At 40.6% G+C, this 11,222-nt stretch overlaps 1 protein-coding gene across 1 annotated transcript in view; it reads right to left on the bottom strand.

Annotated features, from left to right (window-relative positions):
• The window catches only part of LOC137981182 (uncharacterized), an 18,430-nt gene extending 7,647 nt beyond the window's left edge, over positions 1 to 10,783 (bottom strand). The window contains exons 1-6 of the mRNA XM_068828518.1: positions 10,571 to 10,783; positions 9,880 to 10,016; positions 8,864 to 8,912; positions 6,387 to 6,903; positions 6,075 to 6,274; positions 1,423 to 1,767 (exon numbers count right to left, since the gene is read on the bottom strand). Coding sequence (XP_068684619.1) covers positions 1,423 to 1,767; positions 6,075 to 6,274; positions 6,387 to 6,903; positions 8,864 to 8,912; positions 9,880 to 10,016; positions 10,571 to 10,635 — 1,313 coding nt within the window. The 5' untranslated portion in view covers positions 10,636 to 10,783. The remainder of the gene's footprint in view (positions 1 to 1,422; positions 1,768 to 6,074; positions 6,275 to 6,386; positions 6,904 to 8,863; positions 8,913 to 9,879; positions 10,017 to 10,570) is intronic.
• Positions 10,784 to 11,222: the final 439 nt, after the last annotated feature.

The raw sequence follows: 11,222 nt of genomic DNA, 5'->3' as shown, positions 1-11,222 counted from the left end.
ATTGTGGCTTAGTTGGCTTGTGTTCCGGAGTGTTGATATCTTCCCGATTCGAAGCTTCAGCTGCAATCTCTGATGCTCACGAATAAGTAGCTTAAAATGCTTTGATCATTTCAATGGCCTTATCCAGGTCGAGATTGCGCTTTCCGAGAAACCATTCCCGAATCCAGTCATCCTTTACTTCAAGAATCAAACGATCGCAAACATTCACTGAGCGTTCAAAAACCAAATTTTCAGATAAATTCATCATTGCTATTATGTAAATATCGACGAATCGGTTTGAGGTTTGACTGAGGTTCCAGCACTCGGTAATAAGTAGCCTGACTTCTGGCTGTTATGCACAATTGTGGTCTCACTCACCAGAAGTCCTTCAAGCTAATCCTGCCAAGCCGACCACAAAGTGGAAAGGTCAGACCACTACACGTGACCGGAAACTTTGTGCCCTTCACTTTTCGAATAGTGTGTGGGATCTTTAACGTCCCACAGAGATAATGAACAAGGGCTGTGAGAGCGGACTTCCGGCTTATTGTCCTTATCCGAGGCAACTGATCGCGGAAATTATCCGGTCAGCAATTGCGTGTGCAGAAAACATACTTTTCGTACGTTTCCGGTTCTGAGCAGGAATGCAACGCTCTTCAAACGTTTTCAACACTTTGTCGATTTTAAAGGTATGCGATACCCTCCAATTGAATAAAGGTATCCGCCTTACATATCCATTCCATCCTTGGCAATGACTCTTAATTAAAACAGAGGCAACAGCGAACTTTATTAACCTTACTATGAATGCCAAATGCGATTTGACGAAATGCCCCCTCTCGGGGAAGAAATTTCCAATTTTCTTTTTGGTGCAAACGGTTGGATAAATTCAACGGCCAAGGAGGTTTGGCAGTTGTGGTGACAGCGGCCACTTTGAAGTAGAAAAAAACCCATACAATTAACGTCTCTCTCAGATACCAACTGCGAGCAAATCTTTGAAAAGTTTCAGGAAACTTACAACCTACGGTCAACTCTGTAAATGGGTTAGAATCCCAATTTTGACCCCATGTTATGATTTCAGGGAAGACAAACAACTGAGAAAAACAATTAGTTTTAATAGTCTCGAAAACACGAGGTCGGCCGAGGTCACAAGACAAAAGTAACGTCAGAATAACAATGACATCATAACAGTGATATTGTAATTGGGGAGAAGATCCAGGGGACACTTTGTGGCGCTTATTGAAATCCGCGTGCAGTCGTTTATACTCGCATTTCTGGCTGCGATTGACGGAAACCGTTCAGTGCTAATACCGAAGAAACCTTGAGACTTTAATTGACCAAAAAGCTTGATTCTTTATTTTAAAGAGAATTGTTGTAAGAAAAAAAATAGAAGAATAAGAAGAAACAAACTACCCAAAAAACCAATAATAGGAAAATGCATGTACAAACTTGAAAACTCGTGGCAGTTTTCCCATCTTTGGATCTTGAAACGCGTCGAGCATGTACGAAGTGACATCACCACCGTCCTTACTCAAAAAAGAGCAGTCAAGGTAGGTTCTGGCGAGCATCAACGCGTTCAAAAGTGAGTTACCATAATGCTCCTCGTCTTCCTTGTGGCCACCGTCGACAACAACGATCTTCTTCACACGCCTCTTAAGCAAAGGCAGTAAGGCGAGATTTTCCACATGACCACCGTCGCTAAGAAGCAGTATTGGCGGCGGCATTGGCCCAATGTTGTTCTTAGAAAAGGTTTCCCTCACAAACTGGACAAATGAGATATGAACGATGAACCACCTGAGAGAAAAGAAAAACAGAATGCGAGCAAGTACAGAAATTTTGCGACACAACTTAAACATCATGGCTGCGACGAGAGCGCGGTTTCATTTGATTACCAAAATCTAAGACCACTTTCAGTCAAACTGAGTTCCAATCTTCCTTGTGAGTTTAAATTTTCTTTTATTTTTAAAACAAACCCATTTTCACAGATAAACAAGTTATTGAATGTGAACGTTTGAACTAGCTATATGTGAACGAGGCGGTGCGGTGAATTCGGATATAGTGCTTTTCTGTGGTTAATGAAAGGATACGAACACCTCAACATTGATCATGTCAAATCAGAGGCCAGCGCAAGAATAGAGGCGCGCAACGACAATTCTTTACATTTACCAAACAAAGTGTTTCTTCATCTCTTTTGTGACTTTCATAATTTTTTTTAGTATATTTAGCTCAATATTCGGGTTCTTTAGATGAAGTTGCAAGTGAGAGACCTTGAAACGTCATACGTCGAATTCACTCCTGATTTTGTCTCTCCTAATGTACTATCTGGCCTTTTTAATTTTATCCAAAATATGAACATACTAAAGGTGCCTTTTCGAAAACCAAAGTAATTCATTAAACGAGCGCTCCAGAAAACCTCTCAGCCAAACAAAATTGTAAGTGGCTTTTCTGGTAATCACGCCTTAATACGAATATCTCGCTGTCGGACGTAGTCGTCTACGAGGACGCTTTAGGGAGTTAAAGTAAGTAATGGTAATAGGTAGGACTGAGTGGAGTCCAATTCTGTCTGTAATCGTACGAGTGATAACAAAATCGGACGACCACGCAGCGGGAATCCGATTTGTTTATCGCGGGTATGATTACAGACCGAGTTGGACAACACGAAGTCTTATTAATCATAAAAATTACAATTTCCGAGAAAAGAAGATAAGCCAAGTTATGAAAGAAAGGGAAAATTTCCATTAAAGGCGTAAATTGTTTATGTCGCTCTGAAGTGACTACAATCAAAATGCAATGGTTGCTAAGTGACGAGCGAAAAACAAGTCTTATGTAGGTCAAAAACGCAACTATGCATGAAAAACGCAGAACTGCGCAGAACAACTGATCAAAAGCCCGAAAACTAAACAGGGGAGTTTTTCCTGCATAGTACAATATTTTAAAGCTGAGTCGACAGCATACTTCAAGATGTAAGCTATAACCAGAGTCAGACTTCCAGTGACGATTCTTCGTTTCCTTGGCTTTTCGGGACTGGGACTTCCTCTGAAGTTGTTGGTATTAAAGACACAAGTGTTAAAAATTTGAAATGGCGCCGAGAGATTTTGTTTCGTGACTATGCTGCCATGAACAACAGCATACCGGCGAATTTTGCCAGATTCGCTGATGAAGAAACTTGGTTTGAACTGATTGGAACTGCTGGTCGAACGTTCTCTTTCATGCATGCAGCTGATGGATTTACTGAAGCTACAGGCACCGAACTGTGCAAAGGGAAAAGACTTGTTGATGGCGCAGATGTTGAAGAAATCGCAGATGTTGAGCTGGATTGTGTTAGCACGTATCAGCTAGCGCTGTGAGATAATCCTCATCTTTCACTGACAGTTATTTGGTCATAATTATCCAAGGAGGATTCCCGGCCCGAGCATGTCCTGTGACCTGGATAACCTTGTGACGAGGTTGAACAGCATTCTTAAGCTTGGCAACGACGGTTTTTTAAGTTGGGTGATCTTCTTGTTGGACTCGGGGGTTAAACAGCTGGCTACATACTTCATATCATCTGCCCAATTATGTCCTGTCTCATTCTTGTTCTCGAGTACCAAGTATTACTTGTTGGTCTGGGAATTATCGTCAGGTACAACGAACCGGATTTCTTCAGGGCATCAGGTCGGTGCCCCTGCAACTCTTCAAACAATTTCACAATTTCACTCTCGCCTCCGTCCGCCAACCACATCTGCTGAGGAGAGCGGTGCGTTGGATTTTTCAGCCCTCCTTCTCTCGTTTTCGTCGGCTTTTTATTTGAATTCTACCACTTTGCTCCCGTCTCCAATATGGAAAATGCTGAGATATTCGACAGAAGCGTCCGATCTTGCCTCCCTCTCAACTCCATTGTCTCGGAGAGATTTTTGAAGTTTACGTTTGTCAACGCAAGGCCATTTAACAAATTGATGCCAGTTTTTCATGCGTCTGTCCCGTTATTGACAATGAATTTCGTCATAACATTGTTAAAGTAGTCTGCGGATCCACTCGGCTATCACCTCCGCAGCTACTTTGAAAATGTTATGACGCAATTCATGATCAATAACAGGACAGGCGCATGAAAAACTGACATCAATTTGTTTTTTACAATAACAAAAAGGCAGAGGGGTCAAAATTAAGTCAAAACACGAGAAGAAAGCGAGACAAAAATGCGAGAAACTTCAATCTGACGCAAGCAATATCGCGTCATTATCGCATAAATTATAAATTTATGTGTCTGTCGGCTTTATATTGACAATAAAAATTAGCCAATGAGCGCGCGAGAATTTTTGCAGTCATTGTAAAATGTGGTTTCCACGTTGCCTTCTCTCCAGAAGATTGCTTCGTCTGTTTCGCTATATGGTTGAGCATTGTTTGGGCGTTTACCTTTTCCCGGGCGGCGAACTTGTTTTGCTTTCGTGTCGAGCGTTTCTTGCGACTTTGTGAACTCAAGACCGGTTGCGATGCTCGCTGGATAGTTCTTGTGACGAAGATAGCGATCTATGGCTGCCTGCATTACTCTCAACGAGCCGGGTTCGTACTCTGTACCATCTTTAATTTCATCCTTATAACAACGTAAACCTTGTTTAAGAGGCCGTCAAGAGCTTGTGGTCTTACACCGTTCTACCATCCATGTCTTGGTTGCTCGAGTGGTGTTTTTGGAGGATGCGTTCTCATTTATTTCCGAAATTTCTTCGTCCGAAACGAGGGGAAAACGAGCTTGGTCTACTACCATTGTTCCTGTGTTTTGTTGAACAAAAAGAGGATTTTCACCGGAGGAAATACTATACAGTTGTATTTCAGAAGAGTGGATGTTTGCCTCCTTTTTGCAGTTGTTGCGAAGCGATAAACGTGGTTATGAAGGGCTGAACTTTATCTGAACATGTCAACATATCTACGAAGGCACTCGTCTGGATTGTTGGCAGACATAAACATTTGTGCCATAGGATAAACAAAATCCCTACTGCGTTCTCAAATATTGTTATTGTTAAAGGGAAAAAATTCTCCATTTTGAAGAAAGCCCCAATTTAGGAGTCTGTACACTGTTGCTGTGGTGATTGAAACTAAGGTTGTCATTGGTTTTATTTAAACTACAACTTTGAATGTGATTGGCTTGTTGAACTGTCCGGTGAATCAGTGGAAAATAGGAGTTTTCACAAGCAATCACAGTCGAGGAAATTGTAAATTTTATAATCAAAATAGATAATATGAATGGTTCATTGTTATATGCCTACAATAAAGTCATGCCATCAAAAACAAAAATTTGGTGATTTCACTTTTTTGTTTTGTGGAGTACGGCAAAGAAGTGCACAGAAAATACCGTGCTGCACATGCAGCACGAGTATTTTTCCTTTTTTAATTAACCAATCATATTCTTGCTTTTTGGCGTTGCCGTAGCCGTATTCGGCGTTATTAGGGAGTGTAAGCAAAGACGACGGCTACAGCTACGGCAACACCACGTAGCAAGAATATTTAACAATTATTCGCCGAAGGGTAAGTGATTATCAGTGAATATTCACCGATAATCATTGAGCGATTTTGTATAATCGCCTGTGTATTTATACTAATATTGGTTACCTAAAAAAGGAAAAATACTCGTGCTGCACGTGCAACACGAATTTCCGTGCATTTCGCTGCCGTACTTCACAAAACAACAACGTGAAATCAGCAAATTTTAGGTTTTCACGACAACGTGAGCATATAACTATGAAACAGTCATTTTTTTGTTTTGACTTTAAAACCGTTCGTATCCATTTAGTTACAGGATAGTTCGCCTGTATTGCATAAGGCGAACACTGAAGACGGAATAATCGCGCTAAGTTATATTTTGGACTGACGTTTTCGTCGCCGTAGCCGTCGTCTTTGCTTAAACTCCCTATAATTGCTTAAATTTCCAAATATTATCGCTTAAAAGAGGAAAAATAATTCTAAGAAAGATGAGAACGTTCAGTTTCAACTCCAAACCAAACCTTCTTCAGTACAAAAAGAGAATCTGTCAACAGAATTGCAAGCCCGTTACCAATCGATTAGACAAATAAATAGCATGTAAAGACTATGCTCAACTGAGACAGACGTCAACGTTTATTAGCTCTTACCCAGCTAATTTTTCGCGCCAGCTTGGGTTCCTACTTCCTGTATGGACGAATGCGATCAAAGCGAGGACAAAGTGTATAACAATGAAGCATATAACGGCATTTTTGGTTGCCGAGTCAGAGTCTACTACACCATAGTGAACTACTGGCGGCACACAGATCAGGGGAAGAGCACGAAGAATGTCAATGACAAATGGCAGTACCTAATATGTAAAATCACAGAAAGGTAATAATGATGAGTAAGAAGAAGGAAAAGATGTAGCCGCAGCAGAACAAGTGTATAAAGAAGTGTGATGGACATGGTCTAAACCATACCTTCTTAATGAAAGTTTCTTTTCTCACAGATTGAATGTCGCTTATCATCCTTGTGCCCATATTTAGACCAAAGAGTGTGTGAAAACGACTGCGCCCGACTTCATATTTTCCCATGTAAGTCGACAATGCGGCCGCCGATGTAGCCATTGCATCGGATAATTTGATATCCTCTGGTTCTAGCATTCCTTTGAAGTTATTTTCCTTAGCTGTGCTGTCTACACGCTCGATCGATGTGGGTGAAACTGTCAACAGGTCGTAGTTTTTTTCAGAAGTTTCATCTCTTTTCCAACGGTTGACTGTGATGTTTGAAATGTACTCTGGTTGTGTGCCCTTAAGGTCTGCAACGGTTAGTGCTCTTTTTGGCACCAAGCCTTCATTTGCAAGTTGACCAGGGCGTCTATGTTGAGATTGGCAAAGTGCAGATATCCACGACGTGCAGATATCACTCCACCCAAGGCCCGAACATCCATATTTTCCAAGACCACTGGGATGGTAAAACGCCTTCTGAAGCCTCCACCTCGAAATTGTAAAACATGCATATATTGCAATGGTATTGGATTGTTCAGTTCATCAATCGCGCCATCCATCTGATGGTGACATTCGTGGACATGGTTCGCAACTTTAAAGTTGGAATCAAACATCGACACTGCCCTTTAAGAAATTGTACTTTTTGCAGACAATTTTGCACACTACACCAGAAGATGGGTGGTCTGTTTTTTCTTGTTTTTTTGGTCAAGGAAGAAGACTGTTGACTGTTTTTTTTCAATTTTTTTAATGCGGCTTGTCTGAAACTTGGACCTGTTGTTGTTTTAATGAGAGAATAATTCTTTCAGAAACACCCTGGATACATGGAAGCACGACAAAGCCATTCATAGTGGGTTTGGGCAATTTGATATCCAACGCCTTTTCACATTCATTTATAAAACGGAAGAAGGACAGTATTTTTCTCGGACTACCGCTTTCTTCTCGTTTTCCTTCACTCCTGAAGGAAATGTTTCTTGCTCGTAAAAGAAGCGTGCAAACTAGTCGTAACTGATTGTGTCGAAAAACGATAAGCCCAGAACTAGTCCATTGGTGTTTCAAGTTCAAAAGTGAACTGAAACTTCGTGTTGATCGAGTTTAGATATAAGTGAAACTCATTGACGTAATACTTCAGTTTTAAGGCACGTGTGACTACCATGCGCTGTACTGATTGCTGTTTCCTCAATCTCTCCATTACCGATTCAGCCAACACTGGACTGACAGATGAGCCCATTGCACATCCAAGGATCTGCTTGTAGCGGTCACCAGGATCATGTTTAAAGTATTTATGAGTCAAAGTAAAGTAAAATCAAACAGTTTCATAATAACATCAACTGTCTTTTTCCTCGACCAAAAAAAAAAAGAACAGACCACCTATTTTCTGGTGTGGTGTACAAAATTGACTGCAAACAGCGCAATTTTGTATAGACCACTTTTAAAAATGGCGACCACCTCTGCATTCTTTTGTATTTATGTTAATTAGACCTACTACCCTCATTTTTAAACAAATATTCTTTTGAAATTTGCTCGTCGTAGTGAAGGCTAGAGAGGCTTAGTTATATATTAGCATTAAACAAAAGAGAATTTTATTTGGCCGCCGTTTTGAAAGAGGTCACATCTACGGTCAGACAGAGAGATCAGTCATTGAAAGAGCTGGTCTCAGATCACAAATAGGCTGCCTCGATGTTTGATCCCAATTCTAGAGTTGCAAATCATGTCCACGAATGTCACCATCAGATGGATTTTGACAACGTTAAAGTCGTGTGACATGAACCAAATTTCCTCCAACAGTTCTGTCTTGAAGCTTGAAGCGCGCCCGTTAAAGACGCTGGCAATGACGACATAGGGATCCGGTCGTTTCGCCAACGAGTTGTTTCGCCAACGACCCGTTCGCCAACGTCTAAGGTCGTTTAGCCAACGTCCTAAGTCGCTTGGCCAACGTCCTACTAGTCAATTCGCCAACGTCTAAATAAAGGTTTAAACTTGTGTGTGTTGTCATTTATTTCATTCCCTCGCCTGGAATTATTTTCCTGCGCGTGCGACGGCAGTTCTCTACGAGTAAAAAAAAGTCTTCAGTGCGTGTGTGCAATGTTAACCAGTCTTTTCCTGTGTTGTCATTTGTTTCATTCCCTCGCCTGGAATTGACAATCAGGCTTGTATCAGACAATAAACTTAAACGAATTCAACGTAGTGTCACTAGGAATATCCAGGCTAAGCTATTCGCAAGCTGGGAAAAGTATGACAACAACGAAAAGACTGCTGCCCAACTACTGAAGACTTGTTCACGGCTTAACGGACCAGCTCGTGCGAACTAGAACTTCTCTGTAAATAGGATAAATTGATTTCACTGAGATAATATATAGGTTTCAATGAGGTTTTGTAAATAGGTTTCATAGGTTTTTTGTGCTTCTAAATATTTGATACTATATTGTAATAAAATTGCTGTTGTTATTTACTTGACTGCGTTCCATTTTAATTCAAACTCGATCATACGGTCAAAAAATACTGTTAACAAAATATTCTTTAGCGTGAAATTGGTACGTTTTCACACCTATTGTTATGGATCGTCCATGGAATGATACCGCTTGTAAAAATCCGTTCTAAAAAAAATCGATATCTCAGGATCTACTGACTCAAAGAAATCGCTTGAAACGCGAAAATATTCTCTACCTCAAGGCAGTGCTTGCAAGGAATATTTTACTGATGCGCCGAATGCTCTGTAATTTTAAGATTTTGTCCGTGAATGTCTGTTTACACTCGTGCCGACAACCTCTTATATTAATTATGCGGCAGCAGCGGCGCCATGAAATGAACATGTTGGTATCAGTTTTTGTGTGTGAATTACTTTAAAGTCTGCTATTTCACATTTTTATTCTTTTGATTTGAGTTTATTATTCCAGTTAGTGAATAATATTTTATTTTCAACTAAACAAAGAAATAAGCTCGCTGCTTTGAAATTAGCAAAGTAAGAAAATAATATCACACGCGTGATAAGCGATTTTGATTGCCAACGATATTTGTTGATATGTTTTCAAATTGCATCGGTTTTCATCGTTGGCGAATTGACCAGTAGAACGTTGGCCAAGCGACTTAGGACGTTGGCGAATCGACCTGAGACGTTGGCGAACGAGTCGTTGGCGAAACGACCGCAATTCCGACATAGATATACCAGAAGTCTACAAATGCTTGGCATGTTGAAATTTTGAAGACTCATGCTGGAACCATCATTTATACAGTAACACGCATGCATGCTGCTCGTGCAACGTTACATTTTTTTAACGCATTATAACATCAATCGTTGCCGTTGTAACTGACTAATGAAGACTTAAGAGTTATCCGAAACGTCTTAAACAACAGCTATATATCAAGAGTCTGTGACAAACACTAGCTAAACTTCATTAATCATGACATCTCCTTACTAAAACTACTCCACTAGTATTACTTATGACTGCTTTATCCAAATTGTCTTAACTGTTGTAAACGTGGGTAAGTCTCGAACATAACGCGTTCACCAAAGGGACAATCCACAGGACAAAGCCAGAAGCGAAAAGTAAGCGAAGAAACAGTTCATCAGAATACACAACACCAAGTACAGGGGATGCATACACCCTCCAGTAGATCACATACGAAAAAAAATAAACCATCAATACATGGATTGTTACATTACGGAGCAGAGGCAGGAAAAACCACACAAAAATTCCAACAGCCAATGCAAGATACTGCGACCAATGCGGTATGTCACGAACAACATCGCGCAAAGCAAATGGTACGAATGTAAGAACCAAAAAAGAGCCAAATGTAGCACAACCAAAGCTAAGCGGAGTAGAGTACCGCCGTAGGAATTTTTTGGACAATATGAAAAATATGGCGGTGAGAAGAAACAAAACAGAGAAGAGAATTATACGACCAGAACCCGGGGTACCTTTACAGCTCTGCCGTAGCTCTTGTATGGTTGCATTTTTATTGGCCTGTGGAATATGGTTATGAGACGATTTTGCAGCAACAACATCATCGCAGTCCCTCTTATCTCGCAAGTACTCTCCAAACATCATGTCGATCATGAAGGCTATTGAGCATGCGTACGATCCCCGAGAGGTGATTAGCCCAATGAAATTGACCAATAGAATTAGGCCCAATATGGTCACCGTATCTAGGATCCCTACCAGTGGGTTATGCCAGTTGCAAAAGTACCCAGCTCTGTCTTCCATGTTCTCGAAAAACTTATCATGCCAATTCTCTTGGTCTTCAGTGTCCTTTTCGTTGGAACTGTGTATCCTCTCTTCTCTGTATTTCCAATCTAGGAACGCAGTGCCTGTGTAACCTCCTCCTGACACACAACTCAAGTAATCCACTTCCACATTTCGTTCTAACAATCTGCGCAACACTCCAGAGCAGAATGCCGCTGACCGGATGCCCCCACTGGAAAAAGCCAAACCATTTTGTGTGGGATTCACGTTAGCCATATTTCCTTTAACGGAACTGAAATATAAAATTGGAAAGAACTGTTTGAAAAATCTTCGCAAAACTCACAATGGCTTTTTAACATTAACAATGTGGTTTTCTTATTGCATGATACAAAAGCCACTAAAGAAAATCTCAGTTTGTAGTCGAGCTTACAATACCACACACTTTTAAGAACATGTTAAGAACATTTTCAGGCTCAAATTAAAAAAAAAAGAACTTTCAACCTGAGCCCCAAAATTAGACGTTTTTATAAGAAAGGAATGTCTGAATTGCATGCGACGGCACGAAAGCAGTTTTCTGCAGTTTTCTTTTAGATGATACGTACATTGGCTTGAAGAGTGCAACGTTGCT

This window comes from Montipora foliosa, chromosome 12 (genome assembly GCF_036669935.1).
Source record: "Montipora foliosa isolate CH-2021 chromosome 12, ASM3666993v2, whole genome shotgun sequence".
NCBI lineage: Eukaryota > Metazoa > Cnidaria > Anthozoa > Scleractinia > Acroporidae > Montipora > Montipora foliosa.
The sequence above is the reverse complement of the archived record's forward strand: the minus strand, read 5'-3'. Positions and strand labels throughout refer to the sequence as shown.